The sequence below is a fragment of the Leopardus geoffroyi genome, chromosome E1 (genome assembly GCF_018350155.1).
Source record: "Leopardus geoffroyi isolate Oge1 chromosome E1, O.geoffroyi_Oge1_pat1.0, whole genome shotgun sequence".
Lineage (NCBI taxonomy): Eukaryota > Metazoa > Chordata > Mammalia > Carnivora > Felidae > Leopardus > Leopardus geoffroyi.
This window is the reverse complement of record NC_059330.1, coordinates 41,469,368-41,481,788: the sequence shown is the minus strand read 5'-3', so window position 1 is coordinate 41,481,788 and position 12,421 is coordinate 41,469,368. Positions and strand designations below refer to the sequence as shown.

At 41.5% G+C, this 12,421-nt stretch overlaps 1 protein-coding gene across 7 annotated transcripts in view; it reads left to right on the top strand.

The window, feature by feature from the left end:
* The window catches only part of BRCA1 (BRCA1 DNA repair associated), a 62,833-nt gene that overhangs the window by 24,645 nt on the left and 25,767 nt on the right, over positions 1–12,421 (top strand). For 5 of the 7 annotated variants that reach the window (XM_045489010.1, XM_045489009.1, XM_045489011.1 and 2 more), the window contains exons 10-12: positions 613–4,050; positions 4,448–4,536; positions 10,637–10,808. In XM_045489010.1, coding sequence (XP_045344966.1) covers positions 613–4,050; positions 4,448–4,536; positions 10,637–10,808 — 3,699 coding nt within the window. The remainder of the gene's footprint in view (positions 1–612; positions 4,051–4,447; positions 4,537–10,636; positions 10,809–12,421) is intronic. The other 2 variants (XM_045489013.1, XM_045489012.1) reach the window with 1 other exon arrangement.

Below are 12,421 nucleotides of genomic sequence, written 5' to 3'. Positions count from 1 at the left end.
AATGACAAGTCTTCCCAACTTAATGGGCAATGAAGAGAGAATGGGTGGATTCAGTACTGTAATTAGATTATTCTGAAGACCATTTGGCACATTTATAATTCACAACATCTCTTGGCAGAGTTAGAATATCTTTCTTTTTCAAATGTCATGGTACAGCCTGATCTATTTCAATGGCACTAGACTGATGTGATTATAATAGTAGCCTGTGTAACTGATTGTTGCCTTTTACTTTTAATTGATATGTTTATATTTCATCTTTTGTATACTGGTATTTAAATAGAGTATGAATCTGAAGATAGAGCACTGTATGTCTGATGCCCAGTCTGCTTTAAGTTCATTGTCAGAGGTTACAGAAATAGGAGGTATGTTTTATGAATAAGGGGAATTCTGAAATTAAAATTTTAAGTATCTTGAGTGGAAATAAGGAGAATCTAGATAAATAGAAATTCTGGGAAAGGGCATGAGCTACATCTTCAGTATATTTGGTGGTTTATGAGGTTAGTTTCTCTAAAAATAGCCAGTTGCTTTATTTCTACCCTGCAAGTTGTATGAAGGACATTATTTTTTCATGATAATTCAGTTTTTAAGCACCTTGTTTTTGTGTACTTTCAGCCTCTTGTGAATTTTCTGAGGACCTAACAAATATTGAACATCGTCAACCCAGTAATAAAGATTTGACCGCCACTGAGAAGCATGCAACTGAAAAGCATCCAGAAAAGTATCAGGGTATTTCTGTTTCAAACTTGCATGTGGAGCCATGTGCCACAAATACTCATGCCAGCTCATTACAGCATGAGAACAGCAGTTTATTACTCACTAAAGACAGAATGAATGTAGAAAAGGCTGAATTCTGTAATGAAAGCAAACAGCCTGGCGTAGCAAGGAGCCAACAGAGCAGATGGGCTGAAAGTAAGGAAACATGTAATGATAGGCAGACTCCCAGCACAGAGAAAAAGGTAGTTCTGAATGCTGATCCCCTGTGTAGGAGAAAACTGAGTAAGCAGAAATCTCCATGCTCTGACAGTCCTAGAGATTCCCAAGATGTACCTTGGATAACACTGAATAGTAGCATACAGAAAGTTAATGAGTGGTTTTCCAGAAGTGATGAAATGTTAACTTCTGATGACTCACATAATGGGGGATCTGAATCGAATCCTGGAGTAGCTGGTGCAGTAGAAGTTCCAAATGTAGTGGATGGATATTCTGGTTCTTCTGAGAAAATAGACTTAATGGCCAGTGATCCTCATGATGCTTTGATATGTGAAAGTGAAAGAGTCCACACCAAACCAGTAGAGAGTAATATTGAAGATAAAATATTTGGGAAAACCTATCGGAGGAAGGCAAGCCTTCCTAACTTGAGCCACACAAGTGAAGATCTCATTATAGGAGCATGTGCTATAGAACCTCAGATAACGCAAGCCCATCCCCTCACAAATAAAACAAAGTGTAAAAGGAGATCTACTGCAGGCCTTCATCCTGAGGATTTTATCAAGAAAGTAGATTTGGCCATTGTTCAAAAGACTCCTGAAAAGCTAATTGAGGGAACTGATCGAATAGGGCAAAACGGTCATGTGATGAATATAACAAATAATGGTCCTGAGAATGGGACAAAAGGTGATTATGTTCAGAAAGAGAAAAATGCTAAGCCAACAGAATCATTGGAAAAAGAATCTGCTTTTAGAACCAAAGCTGAACCAATAAGCAGCAATATAAGTAATATGGAATCAGAATTAAATAGCCACAGTTCAAGGGCACCTAAGGAGAACAGGTTGAGGAGGAAGTCCTCTACCAGGCACATGCGTGCGCTGGAATTAGTAGTCAATAGAAATCCAAGCCCACCTGATCATACCGAACTACAGATTGATAGTTGTTCTAGCAGTGAAGAGATGGTGAAAAGAAAAAGTTCGGAACAAATGCTAGTCAGACACAGCAAAACACTTCAACTCGTGGAAAATAAAGAACCTGCACCTGGAGCCAAGAAGCGTAACAAGCCAAGTAAACAAATAAATAAAAGACTTGCCAGTAACACTTTTCCGGAGCTAAATTTAACAAACATACCTGGGGTTTTTACTAACTGTTCAAGTTCTAATACACTTAAAGAGTTTGTCAACCCTGGCATTCAAAGAGAAGAACTAGAAGAGAGCCGAGGAACGATTCATGTGTCTAATAGGACCAGAGATCCCAAAGAGCTGGTATCGAGTGGAGGAAGAAGTTTGCAAACTGAAAGATCTGTAGAGAGTACCAGTATTTCATTGGTACCTGATGCCGATTATGGCACTCAGGATAGTATCTCATTACTGGAAGCTGACACCCTAGGGAAGGCAAAAACAGCACCAAATCAACATGTGAGTCTGTGTGCAGCAATTGAAAACCCCAAGGAAGCTATCCATGGTTGTTCCAAAGATACTAGAAATGGCACAGAGGGTTTTACAGATCCTCTGAGACGTGAAGATAACCATACTCAGGAGACAAGTATAGAAATGGAAGAGAATGAACTTGATACGCAGTGTTTATACAATATGTTCAAGGTTTCAAAACGTCAGTCATTTGCTCTGTTTTCAAATCCAGGAAATCCAGAAAAGGAATGTGCTACAGTCTGGGCCCGTTCCACGTCCTTAAGGAAACAAAGTCCAAAAGTCGCTCTTGAATATGAACAAAAAGAAGAAAATCAGGGAAAGAAACAGTCCGAAATCAAGCACGTGCAGGCAGTCCGTGCAACTGCAGGCTTTTCTGCAGTCAGTCAGAAAGTGGAGAAGCCAGGTGATTATGCCAAATGTAGCATAAAAGGAGTCCCTGGGCTCTGTCAGTCATCTCAGTTGAGAGGCAATGAAACTGAACTCTTTATTGCAAATAACCATGACATTTCAAAAAACCCTTATCATATACCACCACTTTCTCCCATCAGATCATCTGTTAATGCTGTATGTAAGAAAAACCTGTCAGAGGAAAAGTTTGAGCAGCGTTCAATGTCACCTGAAAGAGCAGTGGGAAATGAGAGCGTCATTCAAAGTACAGTGAGCACAATTAGCCAAAATAACATTAGAGAAAACACTTTTAAAGAAGTTAGCTCAAGCAGTGTTAATGAAGTAGGTTCCAGTGCTAATGAAGTAGGCTCTAGCATTAATGAAGTAGGTTCCAGTGGTGAAAACATTCAAACAGAACTGGGTAGAAACCGAGGACCTAAGTTAAGTGCTATGCTCAGGTTAGGTCTTATGCAACCTGAAGTCTATGAGCAAAGTCTTCCTATAAGTAATTGTAAATGTCCAGAAATGAAAAGGCAAGGAGAAAATGAAGGAGTAGTTCAGTCTGTTAATGCAGATTTTTCTCCATGTCTAATTTCCGATAATGTAGAACAACCTATGGAAAGTAGCCGTGCTTCTCAGGTTTGTTCTGAGACACCCAATGACCTATTAAATGGTGATGAAATAAAGGGAAAAATCAGCTTTGCTGAAAGTGCTAAGGAAAGATCTGCTGTTTTTCGCAAGAGTGTCCAGAAAGGAGAATTCAGAAGGAGCCCTAGCCCTTTAGACCATACACATCTGGCTCAGGGTCACCAAACAGAGACCAGGAAGTTAGAGTCCTCAGAAGAGAACGTGTCTAGTGAGGAGGAAGAGCTTCCCTGCTTCCAACACTTACTATTTGGTAAAGTAACCAGTATACCTTCTCAGTCTACCAGCCATAATGCCATTGCCACGGAGGGTCTGTCTAAGAAAACAGAGGCGAACCTAGAATCATTGAAGGATAGCTTACATGACTGCAGTAACCAGGTAACATCAGCAAAGGAGTCCCAGGAACATCACCATAGTGAGGAAGCGAGGTGTTCCGGTAGCTTATTTTCTTCACAGTGCAGTGCATCGGAAGACTCGGCTGTTAATACAAATACCCAGGATCCTTTCTTGATGTTTGATCCTCCTTCCAAACAAGTGAGGCATCAGTCCGAAAATGTGGACGTTCTGAGTGATGAGGAATTGGTTTCATATGATGATGAAAGGGAACCTGGCCTGGAAGAGGATAATCACGAAGAAGAGCAGAGTGTGGATTCAAACTTAGGTATTGGAACCAGGTTTTTGTGTTTGCCACCATCTGTAGTATAGAAATGAGCTAAATGTTGATGCCTTTTGGGAGAGTACATTTTACAAGTTTACAAGTGCAACTAAAGTAACTGCTTCTTAAACTTTATACATGTTCCTCCTTAGGTGCCTTTCCTTAAAAGTCCTTTACCCAGCTAGAACATCTTCTCTGTTTGAATGAGATATAGTTGTTGGGGGACTTGTTTCTAGTTTTCATTGTTATGATTTCCAACAGGAAATCCAGGTGTCCCAAAACAAGGAATGTAATCATTTTGAATGACATGAAAGTGAAATTTGTCCCACCAATGGGAAGAGAAGGATACGAGTTGCAGTATGTGCTGTTTTCACATCTGAAGCTATTTTTATCATCATTTAAGGTGAAGCGGCATCTGGGTACGAGAGTGAAACAAGCCTCTCTGAAGACTGTTCAGGGGTGTCCTCTCAGAGTGATATTTTAACCACTCAGGTAAAAAGCCTATGTGGATGTGTGTGTGTTGTGTCCTCTGTGTTCAGTAGCATGCACCCAGGCACCCCACGTTCTGACGTTTGCTTTATCATGCTTTAGAATTAATGGTATAACAGTTGTATGTGGTACCTTGTCTCCTCAGAGTAGGTGGTAAGCACCTGAACAGAACTCAGGCTGCCTTTTATTTCACACACACACACACACACACACACACACACACACACACACACCCCATCTGGTTGACTGTGAATACTACATCCTGAATTTAATGAATAAGCTAAACCTTCAAAAGCAATTTTCCCTAGGGGCGCCTGGGTGGCTCAGTCGGTTAAGTGACTGACCTTGGTTCAGGTTATGATCTCACAGTTCGTGAGTTTGAGCCCCATGTCAGGCTGTGTGCTGACAGCTCAGAGCCTGGTTCAGGTTATGATCTCACAGTTCGTGAGTTTGAGCCCCATGTCAGGCTGTGTGCTGACAGCTCAGAGCCTGGAGCCTGCTTCAGATTCTGTGTCTCCCTCTCTCTCTACCTCTCCCCTACTCACTCTCTCTCTCTCTCTCTGTTGAAAATAAATATTTTTTTTTTTTAATTTTTTTTTTTTCAACGTTTATTTATTTTGGGGACAGAGAGAGACAGAGCATGAACGGGGGAGGGGCAGAGAGAGAGGGAGACACAGAATCCGAAACAGGCTCCAGGCTCTGAGCCATCAGCCCAGAGCCTGACGCGGGGCTCGAACTCACGGACCGCGAGATCGTGACCTGGCTGAAGTCGGACGCTTAACCGACTGCGCCACCCAGGCGCCCCCTTTTTTTTTTTTATTTATTTTTATTTTTTTTTTTTCAACGTTTATTTATTTTGGGGACAGAGAGAGACAGAGCATGAACGGGGGAGGGGCAGAGAGAGAGGGAGACACAGAATCCGAAACAGGCGAAAATAAATATTTTTTAAAAATATTTTTTAGGGGCGCCTGGGTGGCTCAGTCAGTTGAGCGTCCGACTTCAGCCTGGGTCACGATCTCACGGTCTGTGAGTTCGAGCCCTGCGTCAGGCTCTGGGCTGATGGCTCAGAGCCTGGAGCCTGCTTCCGATTCTGTGTCTCCCTCTCTCTCTGCCCCTCCCCCGTTCATGCTCTGTCTCTCTCTGTCTCAAGAATAAATAAACGTTAAAAAAAAAAAAAATTAAAAAAAAAATATTTTTTAAAAAAAGCAATTTTCCCTATAGCAAAAATATCTATGAAGACACTACTGTATTAAAGAGAGGGGTTTGTTTGTTCTTGTTTCCAAATTGGAACCCACAGAGTTCTCGTTCTGTTAGAGATGATCTAGCCTTTAGTTGTTTTGTGGAGATTTCTTTTTGTTCTTTCTTTTTAAATCTGCTAGTTGTTCTTTGGTGCCTGTAAGTCCTCTTTTTTCTTTGAAAAAGAAAGTAACACAATTTTACTTCCTGTATCTCGTGGCCAAGACCAATATTGTGGTTACTTATGAAGGGGATAGGAGCGTTGTCCTATCTATAACATTTGGCAACATGAATGTTTCAGTACTACAGGCAGAACAGTCTCCTCGAAAAAGTACTCTCTATCACAGTATTTAAAGATTAACACCCATCATAAAAAAAATAAATAAGTAAATAAGTAAATAAATAAATAAATAAATAAATAAATAAAGATTAACACCACCATCTTCACTGAACAGCTAATAGTAGTTGCCCTTGGAGTGGGGAAACAGACTGGGAGAAGGAGGAGGAAGGCCTATTCTCTGAATGTCCTTTCGTGCCTTGAATTTTATGCCATATGCTTACATTAATTATTTAAAAGGTTAAATTCTATGGGTTACCCAGGAATAATTACTATTAACTCTTCATGCATATTCTTCCATTTTCCTGTGTATGCACAAAGATAGGTGTACTCCTTATCTTTAAAAATTACGTAATACTCCATGGGGCGCCCAGGTGGCTCAGTCGGTTGGGCGTCTGACTTCAACTCAGGTCATGATCTCACGGTTCGTGAGTTCGAGCCCCGGTTGGGCTCTGTGCTGACAGCTCAGAGCCTGGAGCCTGCTTCGGATTCTGTGTCTCCCTCTCTGCCGCATCCCCATTCATGCTCTGTCTCTCTCTGTCTTAAAAATAAATAAAAATATTTAAAAAATTTTAAAAATACATAATACCCCACTGTAATGTTTTTTTCTTTCGATGTCATTCAGTTTTCCTCAGTGATTCTTTTTTTTTTTTTTTTAATGTTTATTTGTTTTTGAGAGAGACAGAGACAGAGTGTGATGGGGGAGGGGCAGAAAGAGAGGGAGGCACAGAATCTGAAGCAGACTCCAGGCTCTGAACTGTCAGCACAGAGCCTGACATGGGGTTTGAACCCACGAACTATGAGATCATGACCTGAACCAAAGTCAGAGGCTTAACCAACTGAGCCACCCAGGTGCCCCTCAATGACTCATTTTTGATTACTATATAGTATTCTGTCCTTTGGGTAAGCCATGATTTATTTGGCCTATTAATGAATATGAGGGTTTCAAAGTAAGAGACCCAGTTTGCTGTTATGTACAGCACTATAGTAGTATCTTGATAGTAGCTAAAGATTTGCCCGCATCCCCAATGATTTCCTTAATATAAATTCCTACAACTGAAATTTTTCGTCTTTGATACATATTGTTAAATTGTTCTTCAGAAAGATTGAACAAATCCATACTCTTGCAGCCCCTGTGGTACTTGATGGTTCTCACTTCCCTGCACCTTTGCTAACACCAGGTGGTATCCAGTTTTAAAATCTTCTAATTCTTGACATTGCTGTGAGGGCCATAGAAAGAAAGGGCTGGTCTTCTGCCCGTTTTCTGTACAGAGCAGATCCCTCTAGGACTGAAACCTGCTGCAGTCAGGAAGAAATCTTTGAGACAGTGGCCTGTTCAGTCTGTTCGTACCTGAGTTGTCACCAATATTCTTTCCGCCCTACAGGATTGCCATGGCGACAAAATGAATGAAAAGACTAAGGAGGCCTTTTCTCTGCAACTCCTAGGTGGATTTGGGGCCCTGTCAAACTTTCACCAGTGCCTTTCACCTTTTTGTCCCTTGTGTTTTAAGGTTGTAGGTTCCCGCTTCTAATTCTGTTGGGCTTAGCTATAGTGCATTAGATTTGACATTCGATAAACTACCCCTTTGTTTTCATATTCCCGATCTTCTTCCTAGAGATGTGTCTACTTGTTCAAGATTCATTTTGCAAAATGTTTTCATCAAGAATCTTCTCAAAACAGAGCTAGTCAGTTTTCACGGCTAACTGAAATTTAAAGTAACAGACAGGCAAAATGATGGGAGCAGGATCTTTTCCCTCCAACTGTTTAACAGAACTAAGAAGAACTATATAGGAGATAGAGAAACCTAATTTGGTACCATTTAATTTTTTTTAACATTTTATTTATTTTTGAGAGACAGAGAGCACAAGCAGGGGAGAGGTAGAGAGAGAGGGAGATTCATAATCTGAAGCAGGTTCCAGGCTCTGAGCTGTCAGCACAGAGCCCGATGCAGGGCTCAAACCCACGAACCGTGAGATCATGACCTGAGCCAAAGTCAAACACTTAAGTGATTAAGCCACCTAGGTGCCCTGTTTTTTTTTTTTGTTTTTTTTTTTTTTTTTTTAATTAAAGACTGATTAACTATACTCATTCATTAGTTCATTTCTGCATTAAACGTTTACTGAGTACTTACTACTTGCTAGGCATTAGGAATACAAAAATGGTTAAGAAGGATTCCACCTATCAAGAAGGGTCCTGGGGTGCCTGGGTGGCTCAAATCGGTTAAGCGTCGACTCTTGATTTCGGCTCAGGTCATGATCTCACCGTTTGTGAGTTTGAGGCTGTCAGTACAGAGTCTGCTTGGGATTCTGCCTTCCTCTCTCTCTGCCCCTCCCCTGTGCTTATGCACGCTCTCTCTCCCTAAAGAATAAATAAACATTTAAAAAATTAAATAAAATAAAATTTAAGAAGGGTTCAGTATTCCACTTTGGTATACTAAGTGTGTTAGCCAGTGAAGTAGTAAGGGATCATCTGTTCCGGGTAGTAGATGTATTCTTGGTGGGGACTTCTGAAGGGGCTATCTGAGCTGGGCCTTGAAAGATGAGAAGAATTATTCCATGTAGAAAGCAAAGGGAGGCAGCAATCAAGGCAAAGACACAGAGGCACGATATGTCCAGAAAGCACAAAGTTGTCCTGTGTAACTGGAAAACAGGGCATATGGGTGGTTTGGGGAAGTAATAAAAAAATCAGAGTGTGAAAGGCCTTTTGAATGCTATGCTTAGGAATTTGGGCTTTATCCTGAGGGCAATAATGAGTTTTAAAGAACTTCCACAGTAATGCAGCTGTATTAAAAGAGATCAGAGTAGCATATTGGGAATAGAAAAGAAGAATAGGGGTAATTCCAGAAACATTTAAGAATTAGAATTAAAAAAAAAAAAACAAACCCTCAGTAACCAATTTGGTCTTGGTCTCCCAAATGTGTCTGGGCAATTACCTACAAGGGGATTTAGGTTATAAAGTAATTCCTTTGGGAAAACCCAAAGGCAAGCTCTCTAATTACAATTCTCCCATTACTATTTTTCCTGATTTTCTAACGTATTTAATGGCAACAGAGAAATTAGATGTGGTCGTCATGGCAGAAGTGACTAATACAGCTTCTGAAGCTTGTCAGATACCTGTGTGTGGTTTCATTCCAGATTTACTGAGGCAGTTCCCATGGCCAGGGTTTGACAGAACTACCCACAAGCACCACGTGGTGGCAATGGCGCTGCTGCAGACTTTGGCAGCAAGGCATCTCGGGGCAGCTGCGGAAGCCTTTGTGACGCTGGGAGCACATTTTCTGGTCATAAACATCTGAAAACTATGAACACAGTGTAGCAGGAGAAAGTAGATGGCTTGTTTTTAGTAGAGGGCAAAGTCATTTTCAAGGATCAGAGGAAAGGGAGGGTCAAACAATCTGTTTCCCTGGGGTTTGCTGGCAACCATAGATGTTCCTTCAAATAGTAATGAAGACATGTATTTTTTGCAGGGCTCCTTACTTACCAAATACTTTGCTTATTAAAAACCTAAGACTTAGCAGATACCTTCTTAAAATGGAGAAATAAACATCAGAAGTCCCATAAGCAAGAAGAGCCATTATCTTGAATTAAAAACAGTAACAGTCCTTATAGGATTTCCTAAGGTTCTTTCTGCTAAATCCTTCCCTCTAGCGGGTCCTTGTCTGTTGTGATCTCTTGGTACCCTCTCTGGATCCAGAATGGCAACACCACGAGGGCTGTAAGCCCCTAGAACAGTGCCTTGCATATAATAGATGGTCAGCAAATGGTTGTTGAATGAATAGATAAACCAGTGAATTAGCTCTTTGCTCGCTCTTTTGGAAACTAAATGTTCAAAGAATCCCAGAAAAGGAAGAGTCCTCATAAGCCAGAAGGCAGACATTATTATATGGACTAACTCAAATCTCTTGTAAGTCCCACAGCACCAAGTCTGTGAAACATGGCCTGGGTAAAATGTTACAGAATCTTGCTAATTTTAAATATTGAAAGCATTTGAATATTTTGGTTTTTTGCTCCCTAGCTTTATTTTTTTTTATTTTTATTTTTTTTGATGTTTGTTTATTTCTGAGACAGAGCATGAGTGGGGGAGGGGCAGAGAGACGGAGACAGAATCCGAAGCAGGCTCCAGGCTCTGAGCTGTCAGCACAGAGCCCGATGCGGGGCTCAAACTCACAAACTGTGAGATCATGACCTGAGCCCAAGTCGGCCGCTCAACTGACTGAACCACCCAGGCACCCCATTTGCTCCCTAGCTTTAAGAGAAAATAACCAACGTTGAAAGGGGATCACAATAAAACAAGTCTGTTTGGGAGAGTTTGAGGCATTTTTTCCCTGCTCTGACATCATTCTGAAATAGCTTCATGGGCCTTAACTGCAGGAATATGGTTGGATGAAAAGGTGTTCAACCAGAACTCATAATTCCATTCAAGATGGTTTCGGTTTCCATGCTAAAATTAATTGGTGTGACATATTCCTGCTGTCTGGCAAGTTGCTAAAAGAGTGTGACTTTCTTGGTGTCATTTCTTAATGTTTGTAGCAGAGGGATACCATGCAAGACAACCTGATCAAGCTCCAGCAGGAAATGGCCGAACTGGAAGCCGTGTTAGAGCAGCACGAGAGCCAGCCTTCTAACAGCTCCCCTGCCCTCATAACAGATTCTTATGCCCCTGAGGACCTGTTCAATCTGGGACAAAACACATCAGAGAAAGGTTTGTAATACTGGCCAAAGCAAAGTTTTTCCCCTCCCAAAGTGTGGGCCTAACTCCAACATTTTATGTTCTTTGCTCAGCATAGGTTTGCTGAGTCACTCCATGGGTAATTTTATTTTGAGCCTTGGTTCTAGTCCCTGCTCACAACTAATTTGCCTTACAAGGTAACCAGGACAGTCATGAAGTGTCACTGTCTGAGTACCCACAATGAGGAGAAGCTATGGGGAGCCCATAGGAAGCTGAGTGAGTTGGGGGAGATTGGAAATAGGAAACTCCATCATTCTAGAAAACATAAAAAACAAGACCTCATCCCTTATAACAGTGGTGTCAGATCCCAAAGCCCTATTTAATGTGCTTTCCAATTTTGAGAGACAGATGTCCTAGGTGTCAGGAATTGCACCATGATCCACAGAAAGCCTAGTTATGTGGGAGAGTCAGGGAGAGTCAGAACTTAACAGTGTTCTAGTGATCAACAAGACCACAAGACCTTTGAGAGAAGGCATTTAGAATAACAAAGCAGGTTGGGATTGATCAGAGCTGACTGCCCGTAAGAAGTGAGCACAGAGCTGAGGAATAATGTGGTGTAAATGAAGGAAAGTGAGATGAAAATTTGAGTTTTTGATTGGAGAGAGCCTTGTGGAAGACAGCACATCGGGCAGGTTTTAAATAGGGGCAGATCTGCAGACACAGAGATGAGAGGCTATGCACAGGCACGGGTGCCACAGAGGGTGTTGCTGCTTCGGGACTGGCAGGTGTGGTGAGCCCTCCCAAACTGGTCTTCCCCACTGTCTCCATGATACCCACCCAGCTAATTTAGTGTGCAGGTCCCTTCTTTGTTGCTTCCTTCCCCAGTCTGGCTGGGGGCCTTAGGGCCTTCCTTTTCATCTTTCTAGGAAATCAAGTCTTAATTCTCCAGAATACTGTGGCTCCGATCCCAGAATGCGCCTTGCAGTATGTTCATGTTCAGGGAGAAACAGTAGCTCATGCATGAGAAGCTGGGAACTCTGTTGCTATGGCAGTGGTTCAAAATGTATTTCCTTAAATGCTTTCTTTGTAACTGTACCTTCATTTAGTTCATCTCCCAGATAACGAAGCCCAAAGTCTCGTCCCCAGCACGGTTCTCTTCTTTGGGGTGCTTTCACTATCTTCAGTCTAAAAACAGACTAGACTTTCCATGTTAATGCACAATGCAGAAAATGTTATTGTCTGGCTTTGAATATGTGTGTAAATCTACTGTCTCCTCTTTGACATGAGGTGGGGTTGTGCATTTATTTTTTCCTGAAAATCTGCAGATGACATGTTTCTTGTGGCTTGCTTTCTTTCATTTTAAAATTTCATAAATGCTATATTTTTATACATTCTAGTTTACTATGGATTTGAAAACCTTTTTTAAAAAATATTTATTTTTGAGACAGACAGACAGACAGAGGATCTGAAGGAGGCTCTGCACTGACAGCAGAGCCCCATGTGGGACTTGAACTCACACACCATGACATCGTGACCTGAGCCAAAGTCAGGCGCTTAATCAGGTGGATGGGTAAATGTTGAGAGGATAGGATGGAGGAGAGTCTTATGAAAATTTCCTGGCTTGGGACACCTGGGTGGCTCAGTCT